Below are 12,980 nucleotides of genomic sequence, written 5' to 3'. Positions count from 1 at the left end.
AGCTGGCCGCCGCCAGTGGGGTTGTTCCTCCCGGTGTCACCCTGTGCCTAGGACGGAGCAGGCCTCACAGGGGAAACAGCTCCCACTGAGCCCGGCACCTGGGGGGGGGGGAGCAGCTCCCCAGGTGCACACACCTGAGAATCAGCGCAGCGGCCCCGGACCCAGAGACCAGCGCGAAGGTCAGGGGAGGAGCAAGTTCTGGACCAAGCAGCGCTGGGAAGCTCCAGGGGACACTGAGGGATATACAGTATATAGAACCAGAGGGGACCCCTCCTAACTTTTTTCCTTTTTCCAGTACAACTCGTTTTTATATCAGACTATAAATTTCCAATTTTTTTCTCTTTTCCCACCTTACCTACAATATTTACCACCTCTTCATTTTTAAGTTTCTTCCTTTCTGACTTTTGTATTTCTACAATTACATGTCTTATATATATTTTCCACTTCTAGATTCCCTTCAACATCTCAACTTATTTTGGGAGATATACAAGATACGGGTTTTTGTTTTGTGTTTTTTTTCTCTGCCTCATTTTTTCCTACAGTGGTGGAAGTTAATACCTTCTAAAACATGACCAGCATGCACCCAGAACCAAGTGGTGTATCATGCTGGTTCATTCTGTGAGATTCCTCATTCCCATTCTGCCCCCCTCTTTTATCCCGTTTATGTTTTGGTGGTCAGTGTTGGGGCCCTCTACAAGTATTGCTGGTTTATATAAATTTGGGACTAAGCATATTCTAACACAGAACTTAATATACTCAGAAACAAGAGGATCACCCTCCAGGTCCCCTCAGGTAGATGACATTCTCCCTCCACAACAACTTTGTCACCACCATCATCTCCCAGCCCCTTTTTTTTCTTCTCCTTTTTTCTTTTTTTTCTCTTTACTTTTACTTTTTTCTCTTTTCTTTTTTTTCTTCTTTGGGATTCTTGCCCCCCCTTTTTTTACTACTTTGTTTTAAATTTTTTTAAAAAAATTGTTTTTTACTTTAGTGGTCCTTTTGTTTTATTTTGTTCTGATCTTTGTTTTCAATTTCTGGTCTCTGACTCTGTCAGATCATCTAGGGTGAAATTTACTGAGGTCATGGCTGATATTCTTGACTCGGCCTGCTCATACAGCCCCTCTGCACTCAGCAAAATGACTAGAAGGAAGAACTCACCACAAAAGAAAGAATCAGAAACAGTACTCTCTGCCACAGAGTTACAGAATTTGGATTACACTTTGATGTCAGAAAGCCAATTCAGAAGCACAATTATAAAGCTACTAGTGGCTCTAGAAAAAAGCATAAAGGATTCAAGAGACTTCATGGCTACAGAACTTAGATCTAATCAGGCCAAAATTAAAAATCAATTAAATGAGATGCAATCCAAACTGGAGGTCCTTAACGATGAGTGTTAATGAGGTGGAAGAAAGAGTGAGTGACATAGAAGACAAGTTGATGGCAAGGAAGGAAGCTGAGGAAAAAAGAGAAAAACAATTAAAAGACCACGAGGAAAGGTTAAGGGAAATAAATGACAGCCTCAGAAGGAGAAATCTACGTTTAATTGGGGTTCCAGAGAGCACTGAGAGGGCCAGAGGGCCAGAAAGCATATTTGAACAAATCATAGCTGAGAACTTCCCTAGTTTGGGGAGGGAAACAGGCACTCAGATCCAGGAGACAGAGAGGTTCCCCCCCAACCAAAATCAATAAAAACCATTCAAACACCTCAACATTTAACAGTGAAACTTGCAAATTCCAAAGATAAAGAGAAAATCCTTAAAGCGGCGAGAGACAAGAGATCCCTAACTTATATGGGGAGAAATATTAAATTCATAGCAGACCTCTCCACAGAGACCTGGCAGGCCAGAAAGGGCTGGCAGGATATATTCAGGGTCTTAAATGAGAAGAACATGCAACCAAGAATACTCTATCCAGCAAGCCTCTCATTCAGAATAGAAGGAGAGATAAAGAGCTTCCAAGATAGGCAGGAACTGAAAGAATATGTGACCACCAAACCAGCTCTGCAAGAAATATTAAGGGGGACTCTGTAAAAGAAAGAGGAAACCCCAAGAAATAATCCACAAAAACAGGGACTGAATAGGTATTATGATGACACTAAATTCATATCTTCCAATAGTTACTCTGAATGTGAATGGACTAAATGATCCCATCAAAAGACACAGGGTTTCAAACTGGATAAAAAAGCAAGACCCATCTATTTACTGTCTACAAGAGACTCATTTTAGACCTAAGGACACCTCCGGCCTGGAAATGAAAGGTTGGAGAACCATTTACCATTCAAAGGGTCCTCAAAAGAAAGCAGGGGTAGCCATCCTTATATCACATAAATTAAAGTTTAACCCAAAAACTATAGTAAGAGATGAAGAGGGAGACTATATCATACTTAAAGGATCTATCCAACAAGAAGACCTAACAATCATGAATCATGCCCCTAATGTGGGAGCTGCCAAGTATATCAATCAATTAAGAACCAAAGTAAAGACATACTTAGATAATAATACCCTGGTAGTAGGAGACTTCAACACGGCACTTTCTGCAAATGATAGATTTTCTAAGCACAACATCACCAAAGAAACAAGAGCTTTAAATGATATGCTGGACCAGATGGATTTCACAGATATTTACAAAACTTTACATCCAAACGCAACTGAATACACATTCTCTCAAGCACACATGGAATTTTCTCCTGAATAGACCACAAACTGGGTCACAAATCGGTTCTCAACTGATACCAAAAGACTGGGATTGTCCCCTGCATGTTTTCATACCACAATGCTTTGTAACTGGAACTCAATCATAAGAAGAAATTTGGAAGAAACTGAAACACATGGAGGTTAAAGAACATCCTGCTAAAATATGAATGGGTCAACCAGGAAATTAGAGAAGAATTAAACAGATTCATGGAAACTAATGAAAATGAAGATACAACCATTCAAAATCTTTGGGATACAGCAAAAGCAGTCCTAAGAGGGAAATACAAGTCTCCCTCAAAAAATTGGAAAAAACTCAAATACACAAGCTAACCTTGCACCTAAAAGAACTGGAGAAAGAACAGCAAATAAGACCCACACCAAGCAGAAGAAGAGAGATAATGAAGACTTGAGCAGAACTCAATGAAATAGAGACTAGAAAAACTGTAGAACAGATCAACAAAACCAGAAGTTGATTCTTTCAAAGAATTAATAAGATAGATAAACCATTAGCCAGCTTTATTAAAAACAAAAGAGAAAAGATTCTAATTAATAAAATCATGAATGAAAAAGGAGAGATGACAACCAATACCAAGGAAATACAAATGATTTTTAAAATGTATTATGAGCAGCTATGTGCCAATAAATTAGACACTCTAGAAGAAATGGACACATTTCTGGAAAACCACAAACTACCAAAACTGGAACAGGAAGAAATAGAAAACCTGAACAGGCCAATAACCAGGGAGGAAATTGAAGCGGTCATCAAAAACCTCCCAAGACACAAAAGTCCAGGGCCAGATGGCTTCCCAGGGGAATTCTATCAGACGTTTAAAGAAGAAACAATACCTATTCATTCTATTAAAGCTGTTCCGAAAGATAGAAAGGGATGGACTACTTCCAAACTCGTCTATGGAGCCAGCATCACTTTAATTCCAAAACCAGAGAAAGACCCCACCAAAAAGGAGAATTATAGACCAATATCCCTGATGAACACAGATAACAAGATACTAGCCAATAGGATCCAACAGTACATTAAGATTATTCACCATGACAAAGTGGGATTTATCCCCGGGATGCAAAGCTGGTTCAACACTCATAAAGCAATCAATGTATTAGATCATATCAACAAGAGGAAAAAAACAAGAACTGTATGATCCTCTCAATAGATGCAGAGAAAGCATTTGACAGAATACAGCATCCATTCCTGATCAAAACTCTTCAGAGTGTAGGGATAGAGGGAACATTCCTCAGCATCTTAAAAGCCATCTACGAAAAGCCCACAGCAAATACTCTCAATGAGGAAACACTGGGAGCCTTTCCCCTAAGATCAGGAACAAGACAGGGATGTCCACTCTCACCACTGCTATTCAACATAGTACTAGAAGTCCTAGCCTAAGCAATCAGACAACAAAAAGAAATAAAAGGCATTCAAATTGACAAAGAAGAAGTCAAACTCTCCCTCTTTGCAGATGACATGGTATTGTATGTAGAAAACTCAAAAGACTCCACCCCAAGATTGCTAGAAACCATACAGCAATTTGGCAGTGTGGCAGGATACAAAATCAATGCCCAGAGGTCAGCTCTCTCTTTTTCTCTTCTGGTCTGAGGCGCTCGGGGAGCCACGGGCTTTGGTGCAGACATGGCCAAGTCCAAGAACCACACCATGCACAACCAGTCACGAAAATGGCACAGAAATGGCATCAAGAAACCCCGGTCACAAAGATACGAATCTTTTAAGGGGGTAGACCCCAAGTTCCTGAGGAACATGCGCTTTGCCAAGAAGCACAACAAGAAGGGCCTGAAGAAGATGCAGGCCAACAATGCCAAGGCCGTGGCTGCGCATGCTGAGGCTATCAAGGCTCTTGTCAAGCCCAAGGAGGTTAAGCCCAAGATCCCAAAGGGTGGCAGCCGCAAGCTCAATCGACTTGCCTACATCGCTCACCCCAAGCTCGGGAAACGTGCTCGTGCCCGCATTGCCAAAGGTCTCAGGCTCTGCCGGCCAAAGGCCAAGGCCAAGGCTCAAACCAAGGCCCAGGCTGCAGCTGCGACCCCGGCTCTGGCTCCGGCTCTGGCTCCGGCTCCTGCTTCTACTCCTGCTTCTACTCCTGCAGCACAGGCTCCCAAAGATGCCCAGGCCCCCACAAAGGCTCCAGTGTAGAGGCTTCTGCCTGCCAGTGTGAGGACAGAAGGACTGGTATGACCCCTGGGCTTCTGTCTGCATGGGCCTGGTGTCCTCCTGTGCTATTTGTACAAATAAACCTGCGGCAGGATCTGTCAAAAAAAAAAAATGCCCAGAAGTCAGTGGCATTTCTATACACTAACAATGAGACTGAAGAAAGAGAAATTAAGGAGTCAATCCCATTTACAATTGCACCCAAAAGCGTAAGATAGCTAGGAATAAACCTAACCAAAGAGGTAAAGGATCTATACCCTAAAAAATACAGAATGCTTCTGAAAGACATTGAGGAAGACACAAAGATATAGAAATGCATTCCATGTTCATGGATTGGAAGAATTAATATTGTGAAAGTGTCAATGCTACCCAGAGCAATGTACACGTTCAGTGCAATCCCTATCAGAATACCATGGACTTTTTTCAGAGAGTTGGAACAAATAATCTTAAGATTTTTGTGGCATCAGAAAAGGCCCCAAATAGCCAGGGGAATATTGAAAAAGAAAACCAAAACCAGGTACATCACAATGCCAGATTTCAGGTTGTCCTACAAAGCTGTGGTCATCAAGACAGTGTGGTCCTGGCACAAAAACAGACACATAGATCAATGGAACAGAATAGAGAACCCAGAAATGGGCCCTCAACTCTATGGTCAAATAATATTAGACAAAGCAGGAAAGACTATTCACTGGAAAAAAGACAGTCTCTTCAATAAATGGTGCTGGGAAAATTGGACAGCCACATGCAGAAGAATGAAACTAGACCATTCTCTTACACCAGACACAAAGATAGTCAAAATGGATGAAAGATCTAAATGTGAGACAAGATTCCATCAGAATCCTAGAGGAGAACACAGGCAACTCCCTTTCATCAGCAACTTCTTGCAAGATACATCCAGGAATGCAAGAGAAACAAAAGCAAAAATGAATTATTGGGACTTCATCAAGATAAGAAGCTTCTGCACAGAAACAGTCGACAAAACTAAAAGACAACCTACAGAATTGGAGAAGATATTTGTAAATGACCTATCAGATAAAGGGCTAGTATCCAAGATCTATAAAGAACTTATTAAACTCAACAGCAGAGAAACAAACAATTGAATCATGAAATGGGCAAAAGACATGAAGAGAAATCTCACAGAGGAAGACATAGACATGGCCAACAAGCACATGAGAAAATGCTCTGCATCACTTGCCATCAGGGAAATACAAATCAAAACCACAATGAGATACCACCTCACACCAGTGAGAATGGGGAAAATTAACAAGGCAGGAAACCACAAATGTTGGAGAGGATGCGGAGAAAAGGGAACACTCTTACACTGTTGGTGGGAATGTGAAATGGTGCAGCCACTCTGGAAAACTGTGTGGAGGCTCCTCCAAGAGTCAAAAATAGACCTGCCCTACCACCCAGTAATTGCACTGTTGGGGATTTACCCCAAAGATACAGATGCAGTGAAACGCCGGGACACCTGCACCCCGATGTTTCCAGCAACAATGTCCACAATAGCTAAACTGTGGAAGGAGCCTTGGTGTCCATCGAAAGATGAATGGATAAAGAAGATGTGGTCTATGTATACAATGAAATATTCCTCAGCCATTAGAAACGACAGATACTCACCATTTGCTTCGGCATGGATGGAACTGGAGGGTATTATGCTGAGTGAAATAAGTCAATTGGAGAAGGACAAACGTTATGCAGTTTCATTCATTCGGGGAATATAAAAAATAGTGAAAGGGATTAAAGGGCAAAGGAGAGAAAATGAGTGGGAAATATTAGTGAGGGAGACAGAATATGAGAGACTCCTAACTCGGAAACGAACAAGCGGGAGTGGAAGGGGAAGTGGGCGGGGGGATGGGGTGACTAGGTGACAGGCACTGAGGGGGGCACTTGACGGGACGAGCACTGGGTGTTATGCTATATGTTGGCAAATCGAACTCCAATAAAAATATACAAAAACAAGAAAAGAATAAAAGAATATAATACAAAAAAAAAACAAAAACAAAAAAAAAAAAAAACAAGTGTAGCTGGACTTTAGCTTCAACTCCAGGGATGTTGGTGAGGTCAAATAAGAGAGATAAAGTTGAATGGTCATAAACTGGCAAGACATTGAAAGAATTTAATGAGAGCAATAGAAGGAGCAAAAGGATGGTGGCTAAGGCCATTTCCACAAATAGAACCAGACATGAAAATCATCAAGTGTCTAGTTGATGGGCAGGGGTTAGAAATTCTTCACATTCTCTTTGACTACCATAAATTCCAACAAGTCTGACTTAACAATTTCATAAAGTATCAAAAAGGAAAATTTCAACAAGAGAAAATGCCTCTTTTTTTAAACAATGAAAGTAATCAAGCAATCCATCTATAGTTCAGAACAATGCTGATATTGGAGAAAGAGTCTGACACAGTATTACTGGAGAATTGGCAAAACATAAAAGACTAAATAAGACTAAATTGATAGATTTCTACAAATAATTAACTCAATTACTATATAATTACAGGATTTGGTCACGGCTCTCTAATGTACTTTGAAAGCAGTTCTCTTCGAAAATAATTTGTATTTTTTTATAGAAAAAAATCTTCAAAACAAAAAAATAAGAATACAAATGCTTGGTAAATGTATTAAGATATAAGCAATGTCATATTAAATGGTCATCTGAGGTGTCAAAATAATAGTTACCGTGAAAATACAGATAAATAAAAAGCAAAACCTACTGAGAAGTCCTAATTTCTTTTTCCCTCCAGTTTTTATTTAAATTCCAGTTCGTTAATATACAGTGAAATATTAGATGCAGGTGTAGAATTTAGTGATTCAGCACTTACATACAATACCCAGTGCTCATCACAAGTATCCTCCTTAATACCCATCACCTATTTAACCCATCCCCCAATCCAACTTCCCTCTGATAACTATCGTTTGTTCTCTAGAGTTAAGAATCTGTTTCTTGGCTTGTCTCTCTTTTTCCCCTCTATATTCATTTGTTTCGTGTCTTAAATTCCACATGAGTGAAGTCATACGGTATTTGTCTTTCTCTGACTTACTTCACTTAGCATAATACTCTCTAACTCCATCCACATCGTGGCAAATGGAAAGACTTCTTTTTTATGATTAATATTCCTGTGTGTGTGTGTGTATGTGTGTGTGTGTGTGTGTAGACTGCATCTTCATCTATTCATCAGTAGATGGACATGTGGGCACCTTCCATAATTTATTTGGCTATGGTTGATGCTGCAATAAACACTGGGATACATGTAATCCCTTCAAATCAGTATTTTTGTATCCTTTGGATAACTACCTACTAGTGCAATTGCTGGATCATAAGCTACTTCCATTTTTAACTTTTTTGGCATTTTTCCAGGAAGTAGAATTTAATGATTCACCGAGTACATATCACACCCAGCGCTCATTACATCAAGAGCCCTCCTTAATGCCCATCACCCAATTACCCCATCCCCTCATCCACCTCCCCTCTAGCGACCCTGTTTGTTTCCTAGAGTTCATTATCTCTTATGGTTTGCCTCCCTCTCATTTTCATCTTATTTTATTTTTCCTTCCCTTCTATGTTCACCTGTTTTCTTAAATTTCATGAGTAAAATCATATGGTATTTGTCTTTCTCTAACTTATTTCACTTAGCATAATACCCTCTAGTTCCATCCATGTCATTACAAATGGCAAGATTCCATTCTTTCTGATGGCTAATATTCCATTGTGTATATATATACACACATTGCTTGCTTTGGAAGGCTATCCAAGATGTATACACACTACTTTAGGAAGGGGATTGCTTAAAAACAACAAGACACTGCAAAAGGGATTGGGAAGAATTGGAATCAGGAGTGACCAGGCTGGATGACTCAAGTATAAATGACTGAGGAATTCTTGATGAAGTATTAGCCTGACTTTGTCATCAAGCGATGTAATATAGGAAATGCATAAAAGGGAATAACTTTCTGACACTGATCTGTTAGAGAGGTACTTCAGAGACTCCTGGACTTTTGCATATTTAAAGTTCCTAAGATATGGCTTTTTTCTCCTTTTGGCTGTATAGCAAACTGTTTTAATCCACAGTTCTGCCTTTATTGTTCCATTTAAATTGTATTCTTTGATCCATCAATAAATACTTGTGGTTAAAAAAAAGAAAAAAAAAATATATATATATATACACACACACACACACACATATATAGAGGCAGTATATATATAGTATATATATATACTGCCTCTTCTCCAGTCATCTGTTGATGGACATCTGGGCTCTTCCCATAGCTAGGCTATTGTGGACACTGAGATGCATGTGTCCCTTCAAATCACTATGTTTGTATCCTTTGGATAAATACCTAGTAGTGCAATTGCTGGATTGCAGAGCATCTCTATTTTTAACCTCAGGAACCTCCACACTGTTTCCCAGAGTGGCTGCACCAGTTTGCATTCCCCCAACAGTGTAAGAAGGTTCCCTTTCTCCACATCCTCGCCAATGTCTATTGTTTCTTGAGATGTTAATTTTAGCCATTCTGACAGGTGTAAGGTGGTTTCTCATTGTAGTTTTGATTTATATTTCCTTAATGATGAGTGATGTCAAGCCATGTGTCTGTTGACTATTTGTAGGTCTTCTTTGGAAAAAGGTTTATTCGTGTCTTCTGCTCATTTTTTAATTGGATTGTTTTTGGGTGTTGAATTTGATAAATTCTTCATAGATTTTAGATATGTCATTAGATATGACATTAGATATGACATTAGATATGTCAGATATGTCATTGCAAATATTTTCTCCCATTTCATAGGCTGCCGTTTAGTTTCATTGACTGTTTCCTTTGCTGTGCAGAAGCTTTTTATCTTGATGAAGTCTCAATAGTTTATTTTTGCTGAGGCTAGGACTTCCAATAGTGTGTTAAATAAGAGTGGTGAGAATGGACCTTCCTATCTTGTTCCTGACCATAGAGGGAATAAGTTTTTCCTCACTGAAGATATTAGCTGTGGATCTTTCACAGACGGCCTTTATTATGTTATGTTCCTTCCCTCTAATCCTACCTTTGCTGAGGTTTCTATCACGAGTGGATAGTTTATCAAATGCTTTTATGCATCTATTGAAAGAATAATATGGTTCTTATCCTTTCTTTTATTAATCTGATGTATCATGTGGATTGATTTGTGACTATCAAATCACCTTGCAAGTCCAGGAATAAATCTGACTTGATTGTGGTGAATGATTCTTTTAAGGTACTGTTGGATTCAGTTACCAGTATTTTATTGAGAAGTCCTAATTTCTTTTTTTTTCTTCTCTTTTTTTTTCTTTTTTTTTTTTTTTGAGAAGTCCTAATTTCTAATACTGATTTATCACCTAACTGGATGCCTTTAAGTAAGTCCCTTAATTTCTTTGGGAATTTTTTCCCTAAAATTTAATTAAATTTATTTCTGTTGGTCTAACATATTTTTTTCTCCAATATGCATGAACTTCTCAGGACAATGAGGACACACAAATAAAACATAGCTGCATTTTCTGAGTCTGTCAGGTTGAAACACTACATTACACTGTGATATATATAATGGTGGAAATACATCCAAAACAAAATGTCTGTTTTGTCATTCACTATGGACTGAATATTTATGTCCATCTGAAATTCATATCTTAAAGCCCTGATCCTCACTGTGATGGTATATCTACTAGATGTCACCCCACATTCAGTTTGTGACCAAAAGCCTTTTGGAAATGGAGGCTTTGAGAGGTCATGAGAACAGTGCCTTTATAAGAAGAGACATGAGAGAGATGATCTCTATCTTCACGATGAGGACACAGCAAGAAGGTGGCTGTCTGCAACACAGGCATTGGGTCCTCACCAGACACCGAATCAGCAGCAAGTTGATCTTGGACTTTCCAGCCTCCAGAACTGTGACAAATAAGTGTTTGTTTTTTAAACCACTCAAGCTATGGCATTAGTTAGAGCAGACCAAGGAGACTAGGTGAGTCATTCACACAAGAGCATTTTTGTGAACTACTTGGGCTCATGCATTGCTTCAGTCTGCTCTTCTGCAAACCCTGAAACAAATGCTGGTTTTGAATACAGCAAGTCTTCACCACTTTCCTGATTGTAAGTTCTGGTTGTAGCCTCATATTAAGTACACTGTTCAAGAAAAGATCTAAGGGCTTATATACACAGAAAATTCTTTCCTTCATAAGTAAAGCAGGTTGGTAGAGCACCAATGAACTGGAGGAAATAGTGGAGAGTCTGTGAAATGAGGGCAAAGAAAACAGACTTTTAACCCTGAGATGACTGTAAATACATTCAGGAGAGATGCCAGCTGATTGGAAGTTCTAGCGGAAGTCACGGCATGCAGCACTAACGAAAAGTGTGGACAGTCTGACTCAGTGTGGGCAAACAGGCTTCGGCATGTCCAGCCCGAACCTGTCCCACAAGGGCCACATCCATTTGCACACCTGCCCATTCTGCAGTTCACATGGATGTCTCCCAGCGAGCATTTCAGCCTGTTGAAAGTTTATTCTTATCATCAAACCTGCTTTTCTACTGTTTTGTCATTTCCTCAATTTTCCCATTTCTCCAAGCATGGGAGTCATCCTCTAATCCTTCCTCAACAACGCTCCACATCTAGTTCATGACCAAGTCTTTTTAGTTTACCTTAGTGGATGCTTGCTTGTACTTCTTCCTACTTCCACAGCCACAGTGTGGGCCTCCATCACTTCTCTCCTGTTGACCACAGCAATCAAACTGGTTGTCCTACTTCAGTACTTTCCTTCCATCTCTACTAGACAAGCTTTCTGAAAAGCAAATCTTTTAAGGTCCTCTCCATGTTAAAGTCCATCTGTGCTCTTCTTTACCACAATATATAAAATCCAGCTGCTTGGCATACAAGACACTTTATCATTTAATTTGATAATATGGGGGCAGGGAGGGAAGACACTAATCTTTTCAGGGGTGTAGGCCTCTGAGGGTTTTGATTTCCACCTGAGGAATGCTCTGGAGCAACAGTGGGCTTCTAAAGGGCCTGAATTGCAGACACAGACCCCCTGGCCCACCACTGCCCTGTTCACCCCATCTTCCCACTTCCTTGGCTTAAACCCTATGCCATCTCTGCCCTTGCCTAAGCAAGCTTGGTGAAGTGTAGTACAGGAAATAAAGGCCATACCAGGGCTGCCTGGTATGGGGAAGGCTAGGTCTGCAAAGGATAGGCTAGGTCTGGCAAGCAGAGTCTCTCATCAGGTAGTCAAATTAAAACTTTTAATTTTAAAATAATTATAGATCAACAAGAAGTTGTGAACAAAATGTGTATGGAGGTCCCAAGTACTCCTTAGTCCTCCACACCCAACAGCTGTAGCTTACCAGGAAATTGATATTGGTTCAATCCACGAGGCTTATTCAGACTTCACCAGTTATGCGAATAAGCACTTGCATGTGTCTGTATGTACAGTTCTATGCAGTTGTATCACATCTGTGGCTTTGTCTGATTTGGGGGATCCTGATCAAAAAGATGTGACCACCGACTGACCCGAGAGCTGGACCCAGGCACTTGAGAGGCTCCCTTTTTTTTTTAAACTTTTAAGATTTAACAGGCTGGTGCAGGGATCCACTTGTCTTGCTGCTGCCCAAGACAAGACTCATATTAAGTTCCCTCTGCTTATTAAAACTGCAACCTGGGCAGCCCGGGTGGCTCAGTGTAAACGTTTAGAGCCACCTTCAGCCCAGGGCGTGATCCTAGGGTCCCGGGATTGAGTTCCACGTCAGGCTCCCTGCGTCAGGCCTGCTTCTCCCTCTATCTGTGTCTCTGCCTCTCTCTCTCGCTCTGTCTCTCTCATGAATAATATATAAAATCTTAAAAAACAAAAAACAAAAAACCCTGCAACCTAACCTAGAGTGGCCTGCCTCATTCTTTGGTCTGTCCCAGCCCTACGTAAGGCCGGTTTTAGATTACACCTGGGAAACTCCCAAGAGAGCTAAAATCCAACCTGTAGCCACCACCACCACAATCACCACACAGATCTGCTCCCTCACCACAGGCCTCTCCCTGCCCCCATGCTACCCTTTTATAGGCTCTCTTTCTTTCCCTCCCCCTACTTGAATCCCTGACAACCACTATCCTGTTTTTCACCTCTATAACAGC

The 12,980-nt window shown here is 40.4% G+C and overlaps 1 protein-coding gene across 1 annotated transcript; it reads left to right on the top strand.

The window, feature by feature from the left end:
- The first annotated feature begins 4,279 nt into the window (after window positions 1-4,279).
- Window positions 4,280-4,981, top strand: LOC129496837 (60S ribosomal protein L29-like). The gene has a single exon (XM_055305196.1). The coding sequence runs from the start codon at window positions 4,333-4,335 to the stop codon at window positions 4,849-4,851; it is 519 nt and encodes a 172-aa protein (XP_055161171.1). The 5' UTR covers window positions 4,280-4,332; the 3' UTR covers window positions 4,852-4,981.
- Window positions 4,982-12,980: the final 7,999 nt, after the last annotated feature.

Source organism: Nyctereutes procyonoides, unplaced genomic scaffold, assembly GCF_905146905.1.
Source record: "Nyctereutes procyonoides isolate TBG_1078 unplaced genomic scaffold, NYPRO_anot_genome, whole genome shotgun sequence".
NCBI lineage: Eukaryota > Metazoa > Chordata > Mammalia > Carnivora > Canidae > Nyctereutes > Nyctereutes procyonoides.
The sequence above is the reverse complement of the archived record's forward strand: the minus strand, read 5'-3'. Positions and strand labels throughout refer to the sequence as shown.

Coding starts and splice junctions, on each gene's coding strand:
- LOC129496837 (XM_055305196.1), top strand. CDS start 4,333: ATGGCCAAGTCCAAGAACCACACCATGCACAACCAGTCACGAAAATGG.